The sequence below is a fragment of the Sorex araneus genome, chromosome 4 (assembly GCF_027595985.1).
Source record: "Sorex araneus isolate mSorAra2 chromosome 4, mSorAra2.pri, whole genome shotgun sequence".
NCBI classification, from domain to species: domain Eukaryota; kingdom Metazoa; phylum Chordata; class Mammalia; order Eulipotyphla; family Soricidae; genus Sorex; species Sorex araneus.
The window spans coordinates 203,983,958-204,002,100 of NC_073305.1; the positions used below are offsets into that span (position 1 = coordinate 203,983,958).

An 18,143-nucleotide genomic window follows, 5' to 3' on the forward strand; every position below is an offset into this window, starting at 1 on the left:
GGGGGCGACCCGGGCTGCACAGAGGCAAGATGGTGCCTCAGGCGCCAATCCCGGCTCACCATCTCGCCTAGAAAACGCGCGGCTCAGCAGGCCAGGCATGGGACTCTATGCGGGATTCCTGACGGACATCGCCAGCTGTTTTGCAAGATTCAGACAGAATGGCGTAAGCGGGCACGGAGAAACCACGGTGGTGGCCGCAGCATCACTCCTGCCCCGGCCGGGCCGAGTCGCAGCACCCTCGGACACAGACCTGTGGCGGCAATTCGTGCAGTGGCTCATCCACTGTGGGGTGCTGTCAGCCAACCACTGGGTGACCTGGGACCTGGCACAGGTGTGCGACCTAGTACAGACCCTCAGCAACAGGGTCCTACTTTGCCAGCTGCTCAACAACCTCTGGGCACACTCCATCAACCCGAGGCCGCAGATGTCCCAGGTGCTGCCGAGACGCGGGCAGGTGTGTGTTTGTCAGTGTGCAGATCGTTAGAGCATGCCAGTCGACCAAAATCCTACATTTGGTACACTGGGAATACCTGTAACAGTGATTAGAAGCCGCCCCAAAAGTCTTCGTCCCTCTCGGAGAGCCCAGCAAGCTACCAAGAGAATCCCATCAACAAGGCAGAACCTGGCAAGCTACCCGTGGCATATTCAATATGCCAAAAACAGTAACAACGACCGTCCTCATTCCCCTGACCCTGAAAGAGCCCCCAATACACCATCAGGCTACACTAGCACACAACAGGGACAAATGGAGACGTTACTGGCACCCACTCGAGCAAACTGATGAACAACGGGATGACAGTGATGATGACAGTGACGACAGAGTCCCTGAAGAGTCCCTGAAGACAAAGACAAATTGGATGAAGAACCAATAGTTAAAGAAATCATAGCTAAGAATCTCCCAGAGTTACAGAGAGCAGGATCTGAGATCCAAGAGGCTGGAAGGATCCGGGGGAAATAGACACACACAGAAAAATTCCAAAACACATTATAATCAAAATGACAAAATCTAAAGGTAGATACAGAATACTGAAAGCAGCAAGATTAAAAGAGGAACAGGGGCTGGAGAGATAGCACAGCGGGTAGGGCGTTTGCCTTGCACGCGGCCGACCCGGGTTCAAATCCCAGCATCCCATATGGGCCCCTGAGCACCGCCAGGAATAATTCCTAATTGCAGGGCCAGGAGTAACCCATATGCATCGCCAGGTGTGACCCAAAAAGCAAAAAAGCAAAAAAAAGATTAAAAGAGGAACAAACATACAAGGAAAGCCTGTATGATTCACAGTACACTGAGGCCAGAGAGTACTGTGTTAGATAAGGTGCTTGCCCTGCATGCGGCCCACCCAGGTTCAATCTCCAGCATCCCATATGGTCCCCTGAGCCCTGCCAGAAGTGGTTCCTGCATGCAGAGCAGGAGTAATCCCTACAGACCACTGTCCCCCACCCCTCACAGATCTACAAGCCAGAAGAGAATGGAAGGATATGGTACAAAAATGTAATTAAACGAGCATCTCACCAAGAACACTCTATCCAGCTAGATCATCATTCATATATGAAAGAATGATACAAAGCTTCAGGAACAGACATCAGTTTAGGGAATTCACAGTCTTGAAACCGGTTTTACAAGAAGCATAAAAGGAGCTGGCTTAAGAGACAGACAAACTTCTCAGCACTCAGTACAGAGTCTGGCATTCGTGCATGACACATTACTAGATTAAGGAAGGTTGCCCTGTAGACCACCACAACAATGACAGAGGGAAGTGGTCACTCTGGATGAGGACTGGGGGATGAAGGGGGTAAAATGATGTGCATGATACCCCATCAGTAACAGTATTGTAAACCACAATGCCTAAAAAGGAAAAAGAAGGGCACCTGCCACCACTGAAGCAGGCTGTGGGGTGGAAGGACCGGAGACTTTGGCGGAGGGAAGTGGGCACTGGTGTTGGAACACTGTACACCTGAAATTCAATCATGAATAACTGTAACTTTGTAATTCATGGCAATTCAATTAAAAAAAAGTCTTTTTAAAGAAAGGCTGTCCTCTACTAGATTATGGAAGGTTTGTTTACTCCCAACTTGCTAAGGTTTTTATACATTTTCAGTAACAAATTAATGTTTCATTTATATTGAATTTCTATGTCTGGTCAGGCATTAGTATACATAGATATTTATTAAAACCTTTTACTTTTTGGGGCTGGAGTGATAGCACAGCGGGTAGGGCATTTGCCTTGCACGCGGCCGACCCGGGTTCGAATCCCAGCATCCCATATGGTCCCCTGAGCACCACCAGGAGTAATTCCTGAGTGCATGAGCCAGGAATGACCCCTGGGCATGGTTGGGTGTGACCCCCCCCCCCAAAAAAAAAAAACCTTTTACTTTTTTTTTTTTGCTTTTTGGGTCACATCCAGCAATGCACAGGGGTTTCCTGGCTCTGCACTCAGGAATTACTCCTGGCGGTGCTAAGGGGACCATAAGGAATGCTCGGAATCGAACCTGGGTCGGCCGCGTGCAAGGCAAATGCCCTACCCGCTGTGCTATCGCTCCAGCCCAACCTTTTACCTATTAATGCAGATATTTAAGCATCATCTGTATTTCCTAACATAAAGTATTTTCTTTCTTAGGATAAAACACACTTATATTTTTATAGATCTTTTAAGATTTTCCCTTAACATTTTCTTAATTCTCTTTGGGCTGGAGAGAGAGTTCAGTGGTTAGTGTCCTTGCCTTGCTTGCGGCCAACCTCCACATGGTCCCCCAAGCCAGGCCCGAGTGATTCCTGAGTGCAAAGTAAAAAGTAAGCCCTGAGCACCATTTCACTCTTGCTAAAATTTTACCCTTGTAGGATTTATCTATTTCATGCAAATTTTAAATATTAGCACAGTACTTTATACTATTTTTAAAATGCATATACCTAAAAAAAGAAATGATTTTTGAAAAAAAATTTTATCAACTAAATTACAATTTCAGAATTTAGCTCTATTCATCTATATGCGTGTCACTAGCTCCAAAATTAAAAGAGAGAAAGCGATCTTCTGTGTGTGTAATTTAAAAAGAAAGAGAAAGGAAACAACAAATGGTCCAAGTCAACAGAATTAGAGATTTTTGTCTACAAAACTGAGCTTACACGGGAAGGGGGGAGGGGAAGGGAGGAGGGCCCTTGGAATACTGACGGTTCAGCGAGAAGCACTAACGCACTGGCCTTTGCCTTCTCGAAGCCCTGAGTCAGATCCATGCTGGAGAGGGGGAGGAGGGGGCGTTTAGTGAGTAGAAGAGTAGCACAGTTGATTGGAAACAAGTTTAAGGAAGTCTTTCTTCTGGTGTGCTGACAAACCCCAGTGTTGGTTACAAAGATTACCATTTTGTAATTGTTACATTTAACAAGTAGGGCTAGGGAGATAATGCTGGGGTAAAGGGCATGCTTGCATGAGGCCTACCCCATATGATTTCCTGGCACTGCATAAGGTCCATGCCCCAGTACCAGGAGGGGTGATCCCTGAGGAGCACTGCCAAGATCCCTGATAAGCCACCCTGAGCACTGCCAGACAGAGCCCAGAAACAGACCATAAAAACCAACACAATTACTTCTCATTTGTTGTATCACAACAGTTACCAAAAAAGCTGAGGGAAAAACTAAACTGGACCTCTTGACTAGATCTGCTAGGAGGGAAACTGGGGGAGAAACGAACAAGGACAACTTTTCGTTGTCTTCACACAACTACAGGGGTGATGATGTCGGTCCCTGGGACAGGAAAGAGCATTTTCAGAGAAAGATGCATTAAATCACTTTCAATTTATGGGACTTTTGAGACAGTAAAAGTATTCTGGTGGAATTAGGACATGCAGATTTAGAGCTCAAACGAGAGGTATCCATAAGCTAGAGATATCTGTAAGTGAAGTCATAGATGTGAAAAGTTTTAAAAACTAACAAGAAAGTGCTGGGATAATCCTTGATATGTCAACATCTAAAGGGCAGGTAAAGGATAAGTCAGTAAAGAAAACTGAGAAGAAGCCAAGTGGTAGGAGGAAAATCATGAACATATAATGAGTCATTAAGGGAAGAGAATGTCTCATGAGTAATAAGTCAATGCAGAGTTGAAGGAGGATATGGTCTATGCGTAATACTGAGCAAGCCAGTTTCCACCCCGCCTCTCGGGTTTGCATGAGACAAGGGAAACCCAAGAGAAAAACCAATGGTTCTAAGAACGGTTAAAAGCTTTTGTGTGGTCTTTACAAGTAAAGGATCAAGGCCTCTCTCTTTCTCTTGATCAGAAAGCACAGATTTGAGAGCACTGATTAGGTCCGTGGACTACTGCGCAGAATCACCAGTGAAAGGTCAACACACAAGCGCAGGCTCACTCTTCTGCTTCTCCCTGTGACTGAAATGGTATGAGAAACCTTCAAGAGAGTCCAGGCAGAGCCTACACCATGGGCAGCACAAGTCTAAGGCAGATGGCCAAGTGCAAACTAGCAGTCAGCTAGAGCCACAGAGCCCCAAGGACTGACAGAAACGCTTTAGAGCCGGCTTTGCTCTCTTCATAAGGGAAAGACCTAGCTGTGTCTGAAAAGTGAGGTGACTAAGGTGGTCACTGCCATAACCTCTTCCAGTTAGTAACAGATAAAGCTTCACTATATTTGGGCAGAGAGATGTCGGGAGGCGGTGTGCGCAAAACAAAACAAAAAACCCCACCAGCTTCTGCATAAACACCTAGGCTCATTCCATCTTGTTTCATAGTTTGGTATCCAAGTCTTACTTAAGAATAAGACGTCTCTGTGTTGGAGAAGCCCACGCCCCCCCTCATTCCTTCCCCTCTTATCTAAGTAAATTTCTTTCAATAAAAGCTTTTTTTTGCCTCACACACACACAAAAGAAATAATAAAATGCAGGAACTAGAGTACTGTCAAGTACACCATATGACTTGCCTTGCACGTGCGCAACCTTGATTTAATTCCTAGCACCACATATAGTCCCTCTGAGCACTGCCAGGAGTGATCCCTGAGCACAGCTGCATGTGTGAGACCCTCTCTCCCAACCCCCCAAAAAAGAATAAAATGCAGGAACTTGCGGGACAGTACAAGGGTAAGGCACTTACTTGCCTTGTTGGTTCCACTTTGATTCCCGGCACCACATGTGGTCCCCCTGAGCACAGCACCAGGAGTAGCCCTTGAGCACTGCTGGGTGTGAATGTGGCTCAATGGTAACGCATGCCTTGTTACAGGAAGCTCTCAGTTCAATCCCTGGTACAAATAAAATAAATGTACAGTATTTTGACGTATTTGCCAGTGCAAATATTTAATATGCATCTGTCCCTCAGGAACCACAGACGTAAAACCAGTGGCTATCAACTAGAGAAAATTCTAATGTTCTCAAATTTCTAGCACCACAAAAATCATGTATGAACAAGACAAATCCACAATGGGTAGCTAGGTTAAAATCGAATTAGCCAATCCAGAATAGAAAGCTACAATATATTTTTCCTTATGGGAAGATTCAAGTGAATATTGGTTCCTTCCCCATTTTACCTATGAATCCAATGCAATTCTAATAAAAAGAGCTTTTTATAAACCAAAGTAAAATTAACATGAAATAGCAAAGTAAAATTAACGCAGAACAGCAAAAATTTTTTACAAAGAAGCTATTAGCCCTATAGTAAGCTTCTTAGCCTCTAGTAAACCAAACTTACTATAAAATAAAGGGTAAAGTGTGCTAAGTGAATTGTGTAGAAATATAAGACAAGCATCACTGAGAATACAACAAGAATGTGACAGGGAAATTCTTTTGCCATTTCAAATATGGACAAGTGGAGCTGGAGCAACAGTACAATAGGTAAGGTGCTTGCCTTGCAAGCAGCTGACCCGGGTTTGATGCCTGACACCCCACCTCAAGACCCGTCCAGGGTGATCCCTCAACACAGGGCAGGAAGCCCTGAGCACAGAAAGGTGTGGCTGCCATCATCAAAATGAGAATGCCGGTGCTAGCAAGGGGACAGGGTTCACAGCACTGTTTTAAGATAATACAAGCACTTGGTTTTGTGCTCAGTGCTGTGTTAAGGCTATACACTGGTGCCCTGGTGCACACATTTCATTTATATGAAAATAGTGAACTAGACGATCACCATAAAGTAATCCTCATTTTATGGAGGAGGAAACCGAGAGATCGAATTACAGAGGTAAGATTTCCACCCACATATTCCTGCACTAAAGTGTGTGATCTTGACTATTAACTCAATACACAAGAGGAAATAAACTCAACTCTTAAAACAGGGTGGAGTTTATGCTACTTTAATTCCCTTATTTTGTCCTGAACCTTTTCACTTTGAAAATATGATTTTTTTGGAAAAACATCAAACACATAGCAATAAGAGTCCTTTAATTTCCTTAAGTGATGGATGCTAATAAAAGAATCTTTGTAGATCATAGTCCAATGACTTAAAAGAAAATTTAGTAAAAGAATATTTCACAACTGCAATTTTATGTAGCTGCAATATGAAAATACTAAGGCAGTATTTTTTAACAGAGTATAGTAAGAGCTCAAATTAATGGCATTTACAATGTTCTTCAACAAATACAAATTTAAGTTAGGTATCTGAGGCAATCTTAGAAAATTCATTCTGCTTGACAGCACAGTATCAAGAAAAACCTAATTCACAGATATTAGGAACTGCAAGTGATAGCTTTCAGGTTTTTAAAAAGATACTACATGGGTTGAAGAGATAGTACAGGGGTTAAAGGCACTTGCAATGCACGCTGCTGACCCTGGTTCAATCTCCAGCACAGAGCACAGCTGGGTGTGGCACAAAGCACCCCCCATTCCCCTAAAAAGAAACTACAGAGGGCCTCGAAGACTGCAGTAGCTTACAGGATCTGCCTCGTACACTGACTGTAGCAAGTTCTATATGCAAGAACACAATCCCAGCAGCCCTGTTTGAGCCTGGCAGCTCTGCTGTCTGCAATTCCTGAGGCCACAAGTGATTTCTGGCTGTACCACCGAGTGCATAAGCACCACAAAAAAACAAACAAAAAAGTGATTGTGATGCCCAATGAATATCACAGTCACAACTTCTGTACCTCAAATAAAAGTTTGAGCCCCAGTAAGCATGTGAGCAAGCACTTCAACTAAAGCAGTATGAACAAAGCAAGGGGGTGATAGGTAGGAAATGAATATAAGTATAAAATCAGGGACTAGCGCAAAATCCAGTGGCTTACAATGCCTGCACTCCCTGTGTAAGACTAGCGCTACTGCTCAACACATTCCAGGAAAATATTACTTTGCTCTGCCCAGCCATGCTGTCAGTGAACTTCGGCAGCCCAAACCATTTCCAGTCACCTTACGGGAGCACTGCAACTGAAGAGGTTTAATTCAAAGAGACATTTGCCCTCCAATGTTCATTGCAACACTGTTTATAATAGCCCCAAACTGGAAACAACCCATATCTCTGGGGAAAAAACAAGGAGATAAAGAAACAGTGGTACATATACACAAAGTATAGTAAAGATGAAATCACTCCATTCACCACCACCTGGATGGAACTAGAGGGCATCATGCTAAATGAAGTCCGTGAGAAGGAAAGGGACAAGGGATGGTGGTGGAGGAATGAATGGGAGGGGTTCCTGAGATAATGACAGAGGGCATGGGATTAGAATAGGAACGAAACCCTATCATTGATAGTACTGTAAATCACGGTGCCTTAAATGAAATTTTAAAATAAGCTATGTGGATTCTGCAAAAAATAAAATAATAAAAATCTAAAAGGCAATCAAGCATCACAGCCAGAATTACAACCTTGGCAAGAACTGGTGTGAGCACCAGTAAGCCCTACATTCAGAAAATGCACCAGCACATCTAAGGAGCAAGAACCCTGCAAGCACATATAAGCACCACACTAAAAGGCAAGTACTAGGCCAGAACCATGGCCAATTGTGCGCGTATCAGGGCCAAGTATGAGTATGATACCTGGCAGACCCAGGCACGATCCCCGGCATCCCACACGGTCCTCCAAGCACCGCCAGGAGTAAGCCCTGAGCATCATCAGGTGTGTCCCAAAATTAAAAACAAGAAAAGTTAAACACAAAGCAAAAATGTCCATCGATGAATAAAACTATGTAAAATGAAATACTATTCTACCATACAAAATAAGGAAAGCCTACCATTCCAACAATATGAAATAAGCTGCATCAAATAAATCAGAGAAAAACAACTACCATATGACTTAGTTTGTGGAATCTAAAGCGAAGTAATTGGGCTGGAGATATAGTAGAGCAGATAAGACACCTGCCTTGCACATGGCCAACCCAGTGTGACCCCTGCACCAAATACAGTAACCTGAGCACCATGAGCAGAGAATCGATGGGTGCAGCCCCGAAAAACAAATAAATAAAGCAACTACAGCCATCCTGGTAAGCTACCCGTGGCATATTCGATATGCCAAAAACATTAACAAGTCTCACAATGGAGACGTTACTAGTGCCCGCTCGAGCAAATCAACAAACAATGGGAGGACAGAGCAGTACTACAATGCTACAACCATAGAAAAAGATCAGATATGTGTTACCAGAAGAGAACTAGAGGAATGTGGTACCAAACATTTCAAATTATGAATAGGGATGCAATGCACGACGGGGTGGCACAAGCGACTAAAAGCGCCTGCCTTGCAAGCACTATCGGTGAGAGTCCAGCACTGTCCGCATGCACCATGCAGTCCAGCAGCTCTGCTTTCTGGGAACCCCCCAGCACCACAAAGAGTGCGTCATCTCTTGTGCAGAGCCAGGTGTGTGTGTTACAAAAATGTGCAGCCCCTGGCAAGCACCATAACTAAAGCTAGACCGAGACTCTGGCCAGGAGTGCAGCCCCCGGCAAACACTACAGCCAGAATATGCTTAAGATAACATAACGATATGAGTGTGAACACAGGGGAGCACATGAGCAAGTACAACAAGTTAAGTGTATAACCTCCCGGTGGCCACCAAAGCCAAGTAGGTAAGCACCACGACCACATGTGCAAGCACCAAAACCAAGGGCATGCAACTCCCAGTCACCGCAACAATAATGAAGAGAAGGTCGTAAAGGCATAAATAGCAAGTAGATTTTTAAAAATTATAATATGTAACCCAGACTGCAATCCCCTCCAAAAAAGACTGTTAATGCTATGTAAGCATTTTAATACACTTGTCCTAAAGTCTCAGTGAAACATTTCAAAGTTAAATCTCTAATAACCTTAATGATGTAAATACTTAGTAACTACATCATGTAAATACTTTGTAACTTGGTAACTATAATTTGACCAAAAAAAATTAAAACCTTGGGCCAGCAAAACAGTTGAAAGGGTTTTAAAAGCATGCCAAAGACCCAGATTCAATTCTCAACACCACATATGGTCCCCTAAGCACTACTGGGAATAATTCCTGAATGCAGAACCAGGAGTAAGTCCTGAGCACTGTCGGATTATGACTCAAAAGAACAAAAAGAAAATTACAAGGGAAAAAATGTAAAAATAAAATTCCCTGCACAATACATATGGTCCGTCCCATCTCCCCAAACACCATCCCTGAGCACATCTGGTAAGGTCCCAAAACCAAAATAAATAAGTAAATGAATGAAAGATAAAACAAGTCTTAATATACATACTAATTATATTACACATAAGGCAATTAAATCAATAAATTTAATGAGTTCCTTAGGTTAATTTAATTTTACAGAAGGAAATAAGCACTGATCTAAAATTCAAGTATATACACAAATAAAGCAAGAAACTCATAAGAATTGTTATCTTGAAAGAGTCTTCTTTTTTAAAAAGTTAAACAATTTTTTTTTTCTTTTTGGGTCACACCTGGTGATGCACAGGGGTTACTCCTGGCTCATGCACTCAGGAATTACTCCTGGCGGTGCTCAGGGGACCATATGGGATGCTGGGAATCGAACCCGGGTCGACTGCATGCAAGGCAAACGCCCTACCCGCTGTGCTATTGCTCCAGCTCCCCTAAACAATATAATTTTTATTGAACAAAACTTACTTAGAAAGGTGTGGGGAGAGAAAGAGGATATATATTCAAGTGAGAACGCAGACTTTTTTTTTTTTGCTTTTTGGGTCACACCCGGCAATGCACAGGGGTTACTCCTGGCTCATGCACTCAGGAATTACCCTTAGCAGTGCTCAGGGGACCATATGGGATGCTGGGATTTGAACCTGGGTTGGCCGCGTGCAAGGCAAACGCCCTACCCGCTGTGCTATCACTCCAGCCTCAGGCTTTTTTTTTTTTTAAGAGAACAAGGATTTCTCCAAGTGGGGGAAATAAAAAAGCCCCTGTAAGACAGTATCCTAGAAATTTTAATTTATTTTTTGCTTTTCTTTCAAGTATTCTAAACGTATTTTTGACATAACTTTAAATGATCACAGTAATTTGTAGCACTGTAGCATTGTCGTCCCATTGTTCATTGATTTGCTCGAGCGGGCACCAGTAATGTCTCCATTGTGAGACTTGTTATTACTGTTTTTGGCATACCGAATACGCCACGGGTAGCTTGCCAGGCTCTGCCCTAAGCACACTTCACTTGACTTCCCCAGTAGCACCCAAAAAACTCTAGCACATATCACAATCAGAAAACTGACCCTGTACAAGCCACATAGCTTATTCACATATTTCACCAGTTTTACACACTTTGTGGTGAGTATGTGTGTAGATCTAGTTAATTTTACCGCATGTGTAGCACTGTTCCACAAGGCTCCTTCATGATACTCTAACCATACCATACTTTTCCCAATTCCTAACTCCTGGCAACCACTCATCTGTCCTCAAATCTCTGTAATTTTATTTCATAGAGATTTTAAAACTCATTTTTAACACTGAGTTTCTGGGGGCCCAGAGAGACAGTATAGGGGTTAAAACTAGCTTGCCAATCCTGGTTTAATCCCTAGCACTGAAAACAGTTCCAGCGCAAGGCCAGGGGTCATTCCCGAGCAGAGCCTCCACCAAAGTCAGACAGGAGCCAGAGAGATAGTACAAAGGCTAGGTACTTGCCTAGCACAAGGCTGTGGCCAGGGCACTGGTTCAATGGTTGCATATGGTCATGGGGCGGCATCAGGAGTGAGTACTGAACCAGGGGTAGCCCTTAAGCACAGTTGAGCACCACTGAATGTGGCCACAAATATCAATGTAAATAAATGACTTTTTAAAAAAAAACTCCTTTGAAATAAAGGGCAGTACATATCTTATTGCTAAAATTTACTATCTAGGGCTGGAGATAGCTTAAAAGACTGTGCATGCTAGAGGCCCAGTTTTGACTCTTGGGGATTACTTGATCTGGTCCTATGAGCACTACTGAATATGGGGCCCAAATATAAAAACACAAAACAAAAATTATTAATGCAAAAAAGTAAAATTTCAGGGCCAGAGAAATAGCTGAGGGGTAAGATGTTTACCTTGCACTTGGTCAACCCTGGTTTGATCTGCAGAATCACGTGCAGTCCCGAGCAATGCCAGGACTGACCCCTGAGCACAGAGCCAGGGGTACAACCTGAGCACAGCTGTAGGTGTGACCAAAACGCCCCCTCTCAATAAAAAATTTTTTTAAGCAAATTTAATATTCCATAATTTGGTTGTATGTAAATGTTTGTATTTATAGCATTTGACGTTTAAACGTTAAAACCAAGGGCCAGGGAGATGGCTCAAATTGCTCCCGTGTGCAGGAGCCCTGGGTTTGGTCCCAGTCACTGGGAACAACCCACCCACCCCACCCTCAAGAATCTTTGAATCTGAGATCAGCACACCAGACAAGGGGTTACTAATCCTGACTGGCAAGCTGGTGCAGGTTTGCAGCTGAGTTTTCACTAATTTATATAAAAATGAAGAAAAGTAAGAAGAAAATACACTTTAGAACTAAATGATTCCGGGCTGGGGGATGTAACGTAGCAGTAAAGCTTTATGTGTGTAAGGTCCTAGGTTCAATCTCTAGCACTGCAAAAAAGGTTACATGATCCAATTTAAGTATCTTTTATCCCAAGATTCTGTAATTTTTCTTTTTCTTTTTTTGGGCCACACTCGGCAGTGCTCCTGGCTCTGTACTCAGGAATTACTCCTGGCAGGGCTCACGGACCATACTGGATGCTGGGAACTGAACCCGGGTCCAGTGAGTATGCAAGGCAAATGCCTTACTACCTCTCTGGGCCCTAGGTTCTGTAATTTCTGAAATTAGTTAAAATACATTTTGTTTTACCATTGACAGTGAAAACTCTTCAGTTTCGGTAGTATCACTTCACACCTCCAAAAGTGTATATAGCACAATGTACCCATCACCAACACTCGAATACCATTCTCTGCTGACACCCTCCCTTCCCCTTTGTTAGCCACCTCTTTCATCGTCCGAGCCTAAGCCTAGCTGTGGCATTTCGTTTGTTTTGCTTTGATTCTTCATATTCTGCAAGAAAAATAAGGCTTTTTAAAATAAAGTGGTAGTAAACAGTAGACAGTGGTTAAAGTTACTGTTGCTATTACTGAGACACCTGACAGAACAACAAACTAGCAACTCTACTCACCCTCCCAATTCAGGGGTTAATCTGTCCTTAGACACCTCCTCCCAAAATATTGAAGAAATTTACTCACACCTAGCAGACAGACAGGCAGGCAGACAGACAGACAGACAGACAGACAACACACACAGTCTCATTATTTTCCACTTTATTGTTTTGGGGTTAGAACACTTAAGGATTGAGAAATGAGAAACAAGTGAATTTAAGCAATTTAAAGATTGGAACCGAGTTCTGGTACAGGACTTCCTTTCTTCAGGATCCTCTTCCTGTGTTAACTTTCCTCAATTCCTTAATCCTAAACTCTCAAACCTAAACTCACACTTTCTTTTTCCTCTTTTTTTCCCACCAGTGCTTCAATCTAGGGCCTCAGAACATATGCAGGGCAAGTCCTCTACCACTGAGCTATAGTCCCATTCCTCAACGGTTTTCAGGTTGCCAGGCTCTGTCGTGCGGGCGGGATACTCTTAGTAGCTTGCTGGGTTCTCCGAGAGGGACAGAGGAGTCAAACCCGGTCGGCCGGGTTTGTGACCCAAAAAGAAAAAAAAAGGCAATCAATAGTTAAATCAAATGAAAATTACTGAACTTTAGTAATCTTTTATTTATAGCCTTTCATCTGATAAATTTCTATTTCGTTAGACCAACCTCTTTTCATGTCAGTTTACTTTATTTTCCAAGTTTTTATATTGCCATTTAAGATTTCCAAGTAGTTTATAAGCAGGATAACCAAACTAATATATTTCTTTATAGGAGCGGGAGCACAGCAGGTAGGGCGTTTGTTTGCCTTGCAGTGGCCAACCGGGTTTGACTCCTCTGTCCCTCTCGGAGAACCCAGCAAGCTACTAAGAGTATCCCGCCCGCACGACAGAGCCTGGCAAGCTACCCGTGGCATATTTGTCATACCAAAAACAGTAACAACAAGTCTCTCAATGGAGATGTTACTGGTGCCCATTCGAGCAAATCGATGAACAACTGCTACATAGGAAATAAATTATAAGAGCACATTCTTTTTCTGTTTTTGGTAGTAGAGCATGTTTTCTTTTCTTTTTTGGAGAGCAGGGGAGAGGGGAGGAAGACTGTGGGACCTGGGGAGAATTGAACCACAACTGGCGGTGCTCAGGGCTTACTTCTGATTCCCTGCCTCTGTGCTCAGGGACCATAGCTGACAATGCTTGGGAAGCTCTACGTAGTGCCAGGTATTGAACAGAAGTGGGGTGCAAGCAATGCAAGGAAAACACCTTAACCTGCACACTATCTCTAACCCCTGGAGTATGTTCTTTCTTACCTATCTTCCTTTAGTGACAATCAACTTTGAAATATTTAAGTATACAGCTACATGTTAAACATTAGGTTGTCACAACATATCAATTCACATTTAAAACTATAAATCCACATCTAGGGGCTGGAGAGATAGCACAGCAGGTAGGGCGTTTGCCTTGCACGCAGCTGACCCGAGTTCGAATCCCAGCATCCCATATGGTCCCCTGAGCACCACTAGGGGTGATTCCTGAGTGCAGAGCCAGGAGTCACCCCTGTGCATCGCCGGGTGTGACCCAAAAAGAAAAAAAAAACTATAAACACATCTATTTTCTTTTAGTCTTAAATATACTTGTATACATACAACATACTATCAAATGCTAATATTTTGTGCTGCCTTACGAAACAGGAAAGCAGCACAAAAATCTGGATTTTGCTGGAAAACTGAAAATATTTCTAAGACCACACTTGGTTCAAAAACACTGCCATTTATAGACAATTTAAGTACTAAATCATAGCTTAAATATGCTAAAGCATTTTCCATATCGAAGGCTAGAAAAGCAGTTAAGTTTATTACAAATCGTAATGTTTTCCAAAAATCGAAAGTTACTTATAACTTTCCTGTATTCCACATCGATTTTTATTTCTTCTTTTCACAATAGCTAAAATGTACTGCTGAATAATTTTTTTCACCACTAATTCTTTAGACTAACTTTGGGAGCAAGGTACTTTTTAAGTATAACAGTTCTTTTTAATGGAAAGTGAAAATACCATTAAAGTGTTTGCATAAAACACACTCCATGATTCTCCAAGGATCTTAGGTATCAACTATTAAGTGCATAAAGATAATTTAAAATACCCAACAACAAATGTGAACTTTTGTCCCACTGAGGAATATTAACTTAAACATCTACCATGTTAAACTCTTTAGGTTTAGGGTACCAATAACGATGAGGACTTCCCACCAAAAAGCTACAGGATTTTAGTTTAGGAACAACTGAGATAAAGAACTTGATCCATAAAGATGATGAAGTGGCAAAGACGACAGCCTAAAGTTCGTAAATAGTAACAAGACAAACTCCAATAGCAACTTGCTCATGTATTCACCAATATGTAGGTCAAAATAAGAGAGTAAGCTATACTACTGTCTACGTAGCAATTTACAAATCAACAGTAGAGTGGAAAAATCTGCTCAAATTCAAAATAAGACATGGGATTCTCTATTAAAATTGTAACCCTATCATTTCATAAAATATTTTTGCTACTTTTTAAAAAGAACCCTCTTCAATAGGAAAGAAAAAGCGACTGCAGCCTCTTTTAAAACAGAACTCCTCTTCCGAAGCAATGTGCCCAGGTGAAGCTAATGGGGAAAATAAACTATAACAGCAACGACCACATTTTCTTGAAGCTAAAATTAACGGTATAATACACCAATCCCTCCAGCTTGGCAAAGCGTGTATTTTTTTAAAAAAAATCTGCCTCTGGCAGCCCATGAGACTAGTCAACGCTTAAAAGTCACCCTCCTGGCCCAAGGAGCACCACCACACATGACACGTTCATTAATCTGACCCAAGGGGAGCACGAACTAGACCCACACTCGGGGACTTCCCCCCTCGGCACAGTGCCACGCGCGAGGGGGCGATCCGAGCGATCGGCCGCTGCAGCGCGGGGGTCTCCTTCCCAGCGGGGCCCAGCGAAATTCGTGCCGGCCCGCAAATGACACCGAGTCCAGAAGTGCCAATTCTCCGGAGCGCTCCCGAGTACAAAGAGGCCTGACGCGGAAACACCTGTCCCGGCACCAGGAAGACAGCGGGAAGCGCCGGCCCGAGCCCACGCCGGCCGCAGCCTCCGGCACCCGCGCCCCGGGACGCGCCGCGGACTCGCCTCGCCCGCCCGGCCCGCGGCCCCCGGACCCGCCCTCGGCGAGCCCCTCTCGCCGCCGCTCCGCCCGGCCCGGCCGGCCCGCCCGCCCGCTCCCGGCGCGCTCCGGCCTCCCGCCCGCACTCTGCCACCTCATCCCTCCCCGCCGCGCTGGCGGCCGCGCCACCACCTCCGCCCCGGGGGCAGCCCCGGCCCCCCGCGCGGCCCGCGCCGCGCCGCCCCCAGGCCCGAGCCCCCGCCGCGCGTCCCCCCACCCCCCCGCCTCCGCCCGCGCCCCGCTCGGCCGCCGCCGGCCCGCTCCCCCCCAGCCGGGCTACCTGGAGGCGAGCGCGGCGGAGCACTTCACCCAGGGCCCCAGGTCGCAGAGGGCCCGGTGCTCGGGGTCCCGCTCCTTCTCCCGCTCCACGTGGTAGGCGTAGATGGAGAGCAGGATCCCGGCGGCGCACACTGCATACCGGGCCACCCGCTCCCACCGCGGCACCGACACTCTCAGCAGGACGGGCGCCGCCATCTTCCCCCCTCCGCCGCCGCCGCCGCCGCCGCCCTCCGCCTCCACCTCAGCCGCCGCCGCCCGTCGGGGCCCGACCCAGCCGCCGCCGCTACCGCCACCGCCTCCGTCGCCGCCGCCACTGCCGCCGCCGCCGCCGCGCCCCATTGGCCCGGCCGCCTCCTCTGGGCCCCGCCCCCACAGGCGCGCGGCCCAACCGCCCCGAAAGGAGAGCGCCCCCAGGGGCGGGTACGGCGCGCGCGAGCGCGGACGGAGGGGCGGGGCGCGCAACTGCCGGGGGCGGGGCCGGAGGCGGGGTGCAGGGGCGGGGCCCAGGGGCGGGGCCGGGACGGTAGGGCGGGGCCACGGTCGCAGAGGGTGGGGCCAGGGTGGGGCCTGTGGGGGCGGGGCCGCGCTTCCGAAGGGTGGGGTCCAGGGGGCGGGGCGAGGCCGGAAGGGAGGAGCGGGACTGCGGGCGTGGGGAAGCGCAGGGAGGAGTGGCGTGGTAGGGGGGCTTGTCCCTTAGGACAGGGGTGCAGTGAATAAAATTCAAAATAACACTTGTGTGGCCCGGGGATCCCTTGTTCCCTCCCTCTGAGGGAGGTAATTAATTGCTATCCTGCTATCCTTCCCTCCCGCCCCACCACCCCCCCGCCCGCCGTCAGTACCACTTGATGTTTTCTGACTCAATCCAAATTAAATTACCTGATCTTCCCTGTCATCATCTCAAGAGTTTCCTGTCTGTCAAGGACAAACTTTTTCTCACAAATTGCTTGTGAATGCCTCTTTCTGTGCAAACTGAACTTGAGATGGCTTATTTTCCTATAAACTCTCTATATCATTTATAGAAAAATACAAAATGAACTGAAAAATCAGAACGGAGAAAAAGATGTGTCAGAATAAAAGAAAATATCAGAAAGAACGTAAAGCATGCCATTATGCTGGTTGGCATAATTATTAAAGGTAAGCCATTAATTTTGGCTCTGAGCTCCCTGGCAGCCAAAACTAAAAGGAAAACTTATAAGTTTATGTCCCTGAAAAGATAAACACTCAGTGACCATTGCCAGCATTTCACTGATTGCAGCTTTCAAAGAGATTTTCAGGAACTTCATATAGTGATTTTGAGTAATAAGCAATATCCTTGTACTAGTTATATCTGCTTGGATAGCAAATGACCCCAGATTTAGCAGCTTAAACCAAAAATAGCGGTGATTTTTTTAAAAAACACAACACTTATTACCTTCCAGTTTCTGTGGATCAGGAATGGGGGGGGGCAGGGGGCATTTTGCTGGGTCCCCTGCTTTAGGATCTCTCACAACACTGCAGTCGGGATCAGGCATGTCAGCCCTCGACTAAGGTCACTCACATGATGTTGGCAGGCCTCAGATCCTCTCTGGATCTTGGCTGGATCCATCAGTTCCTTCTCTCTCACACCTCTCCGTAAGAATCTGTTAGCTTCCTCTAGAGCTAGGGATAAGAGAGGAAATGGGAGTCCTAAGTCTTCTTTTTTTTTTTTTCCTTTTCTGTATCCTAACTTCAGAAGAAATGACTCATTACTTAAAAATTAATCCTCAACCTAAATACCCATCAATTGGTGAACGGATAAAGAAAATATGGTTTCTGAGGTGAGGGAGATACTACAGGCATAAGGATTTTTTTAGGTGCCTGATTTGCACGTAGCTGACCCATTTTGATACCCAGCCCGCAATCTGGTGACCTGATCAGCCAGTATTAAGCCCTGAGTGTTGCCAGAAATGACTCTTCTTGACCCACAAACCAAAAAGAAAAGGAGGAAGAAAAAGACGATATGGTTTCTGCATAAAAAGGGGGAATCCGAAGTTAAGACACTTCCCTTGCAGATGACGATCCTGGTTTGATCCCTGACCCCACATATATGGTTCCCTGAGCACCACAGAAATGGAAGTACAGCTGTGTCTGCCCCCCCCCACCCCTGGCAGAGAAACAAATTTTACCATTTGCAACAACATGGATAAAACTAAGGT

General features: G+C 45.3%; 1 protein-coding gene across 1 annotated transcript in view; it reads right to left on the minus strand.

Moving 5' to 3' along the window:
- Positions 1-16,319, minus strand: part of VKORC1L1 (vitamin K epoxide reductase complex subunit 1 like 1) — a 52,895-nt gene extending 36,576 nt beyond the window's left edge. Inside the window, exon 1 of the mRNA XM_055134674.1 lies at positions 15,971-16,319. Coding sequence (XP_054990649.1) covers positions 15,971-16,308 — 338 coding nt within the window. The 5' untranslated portion in view covers positions 16,309-16,319. The remainder of the gene's footprint in view (positions 1-15,970) is intronic.
- Positions 16,320-18,143: the final 1,824 nt, after the last annotated feature.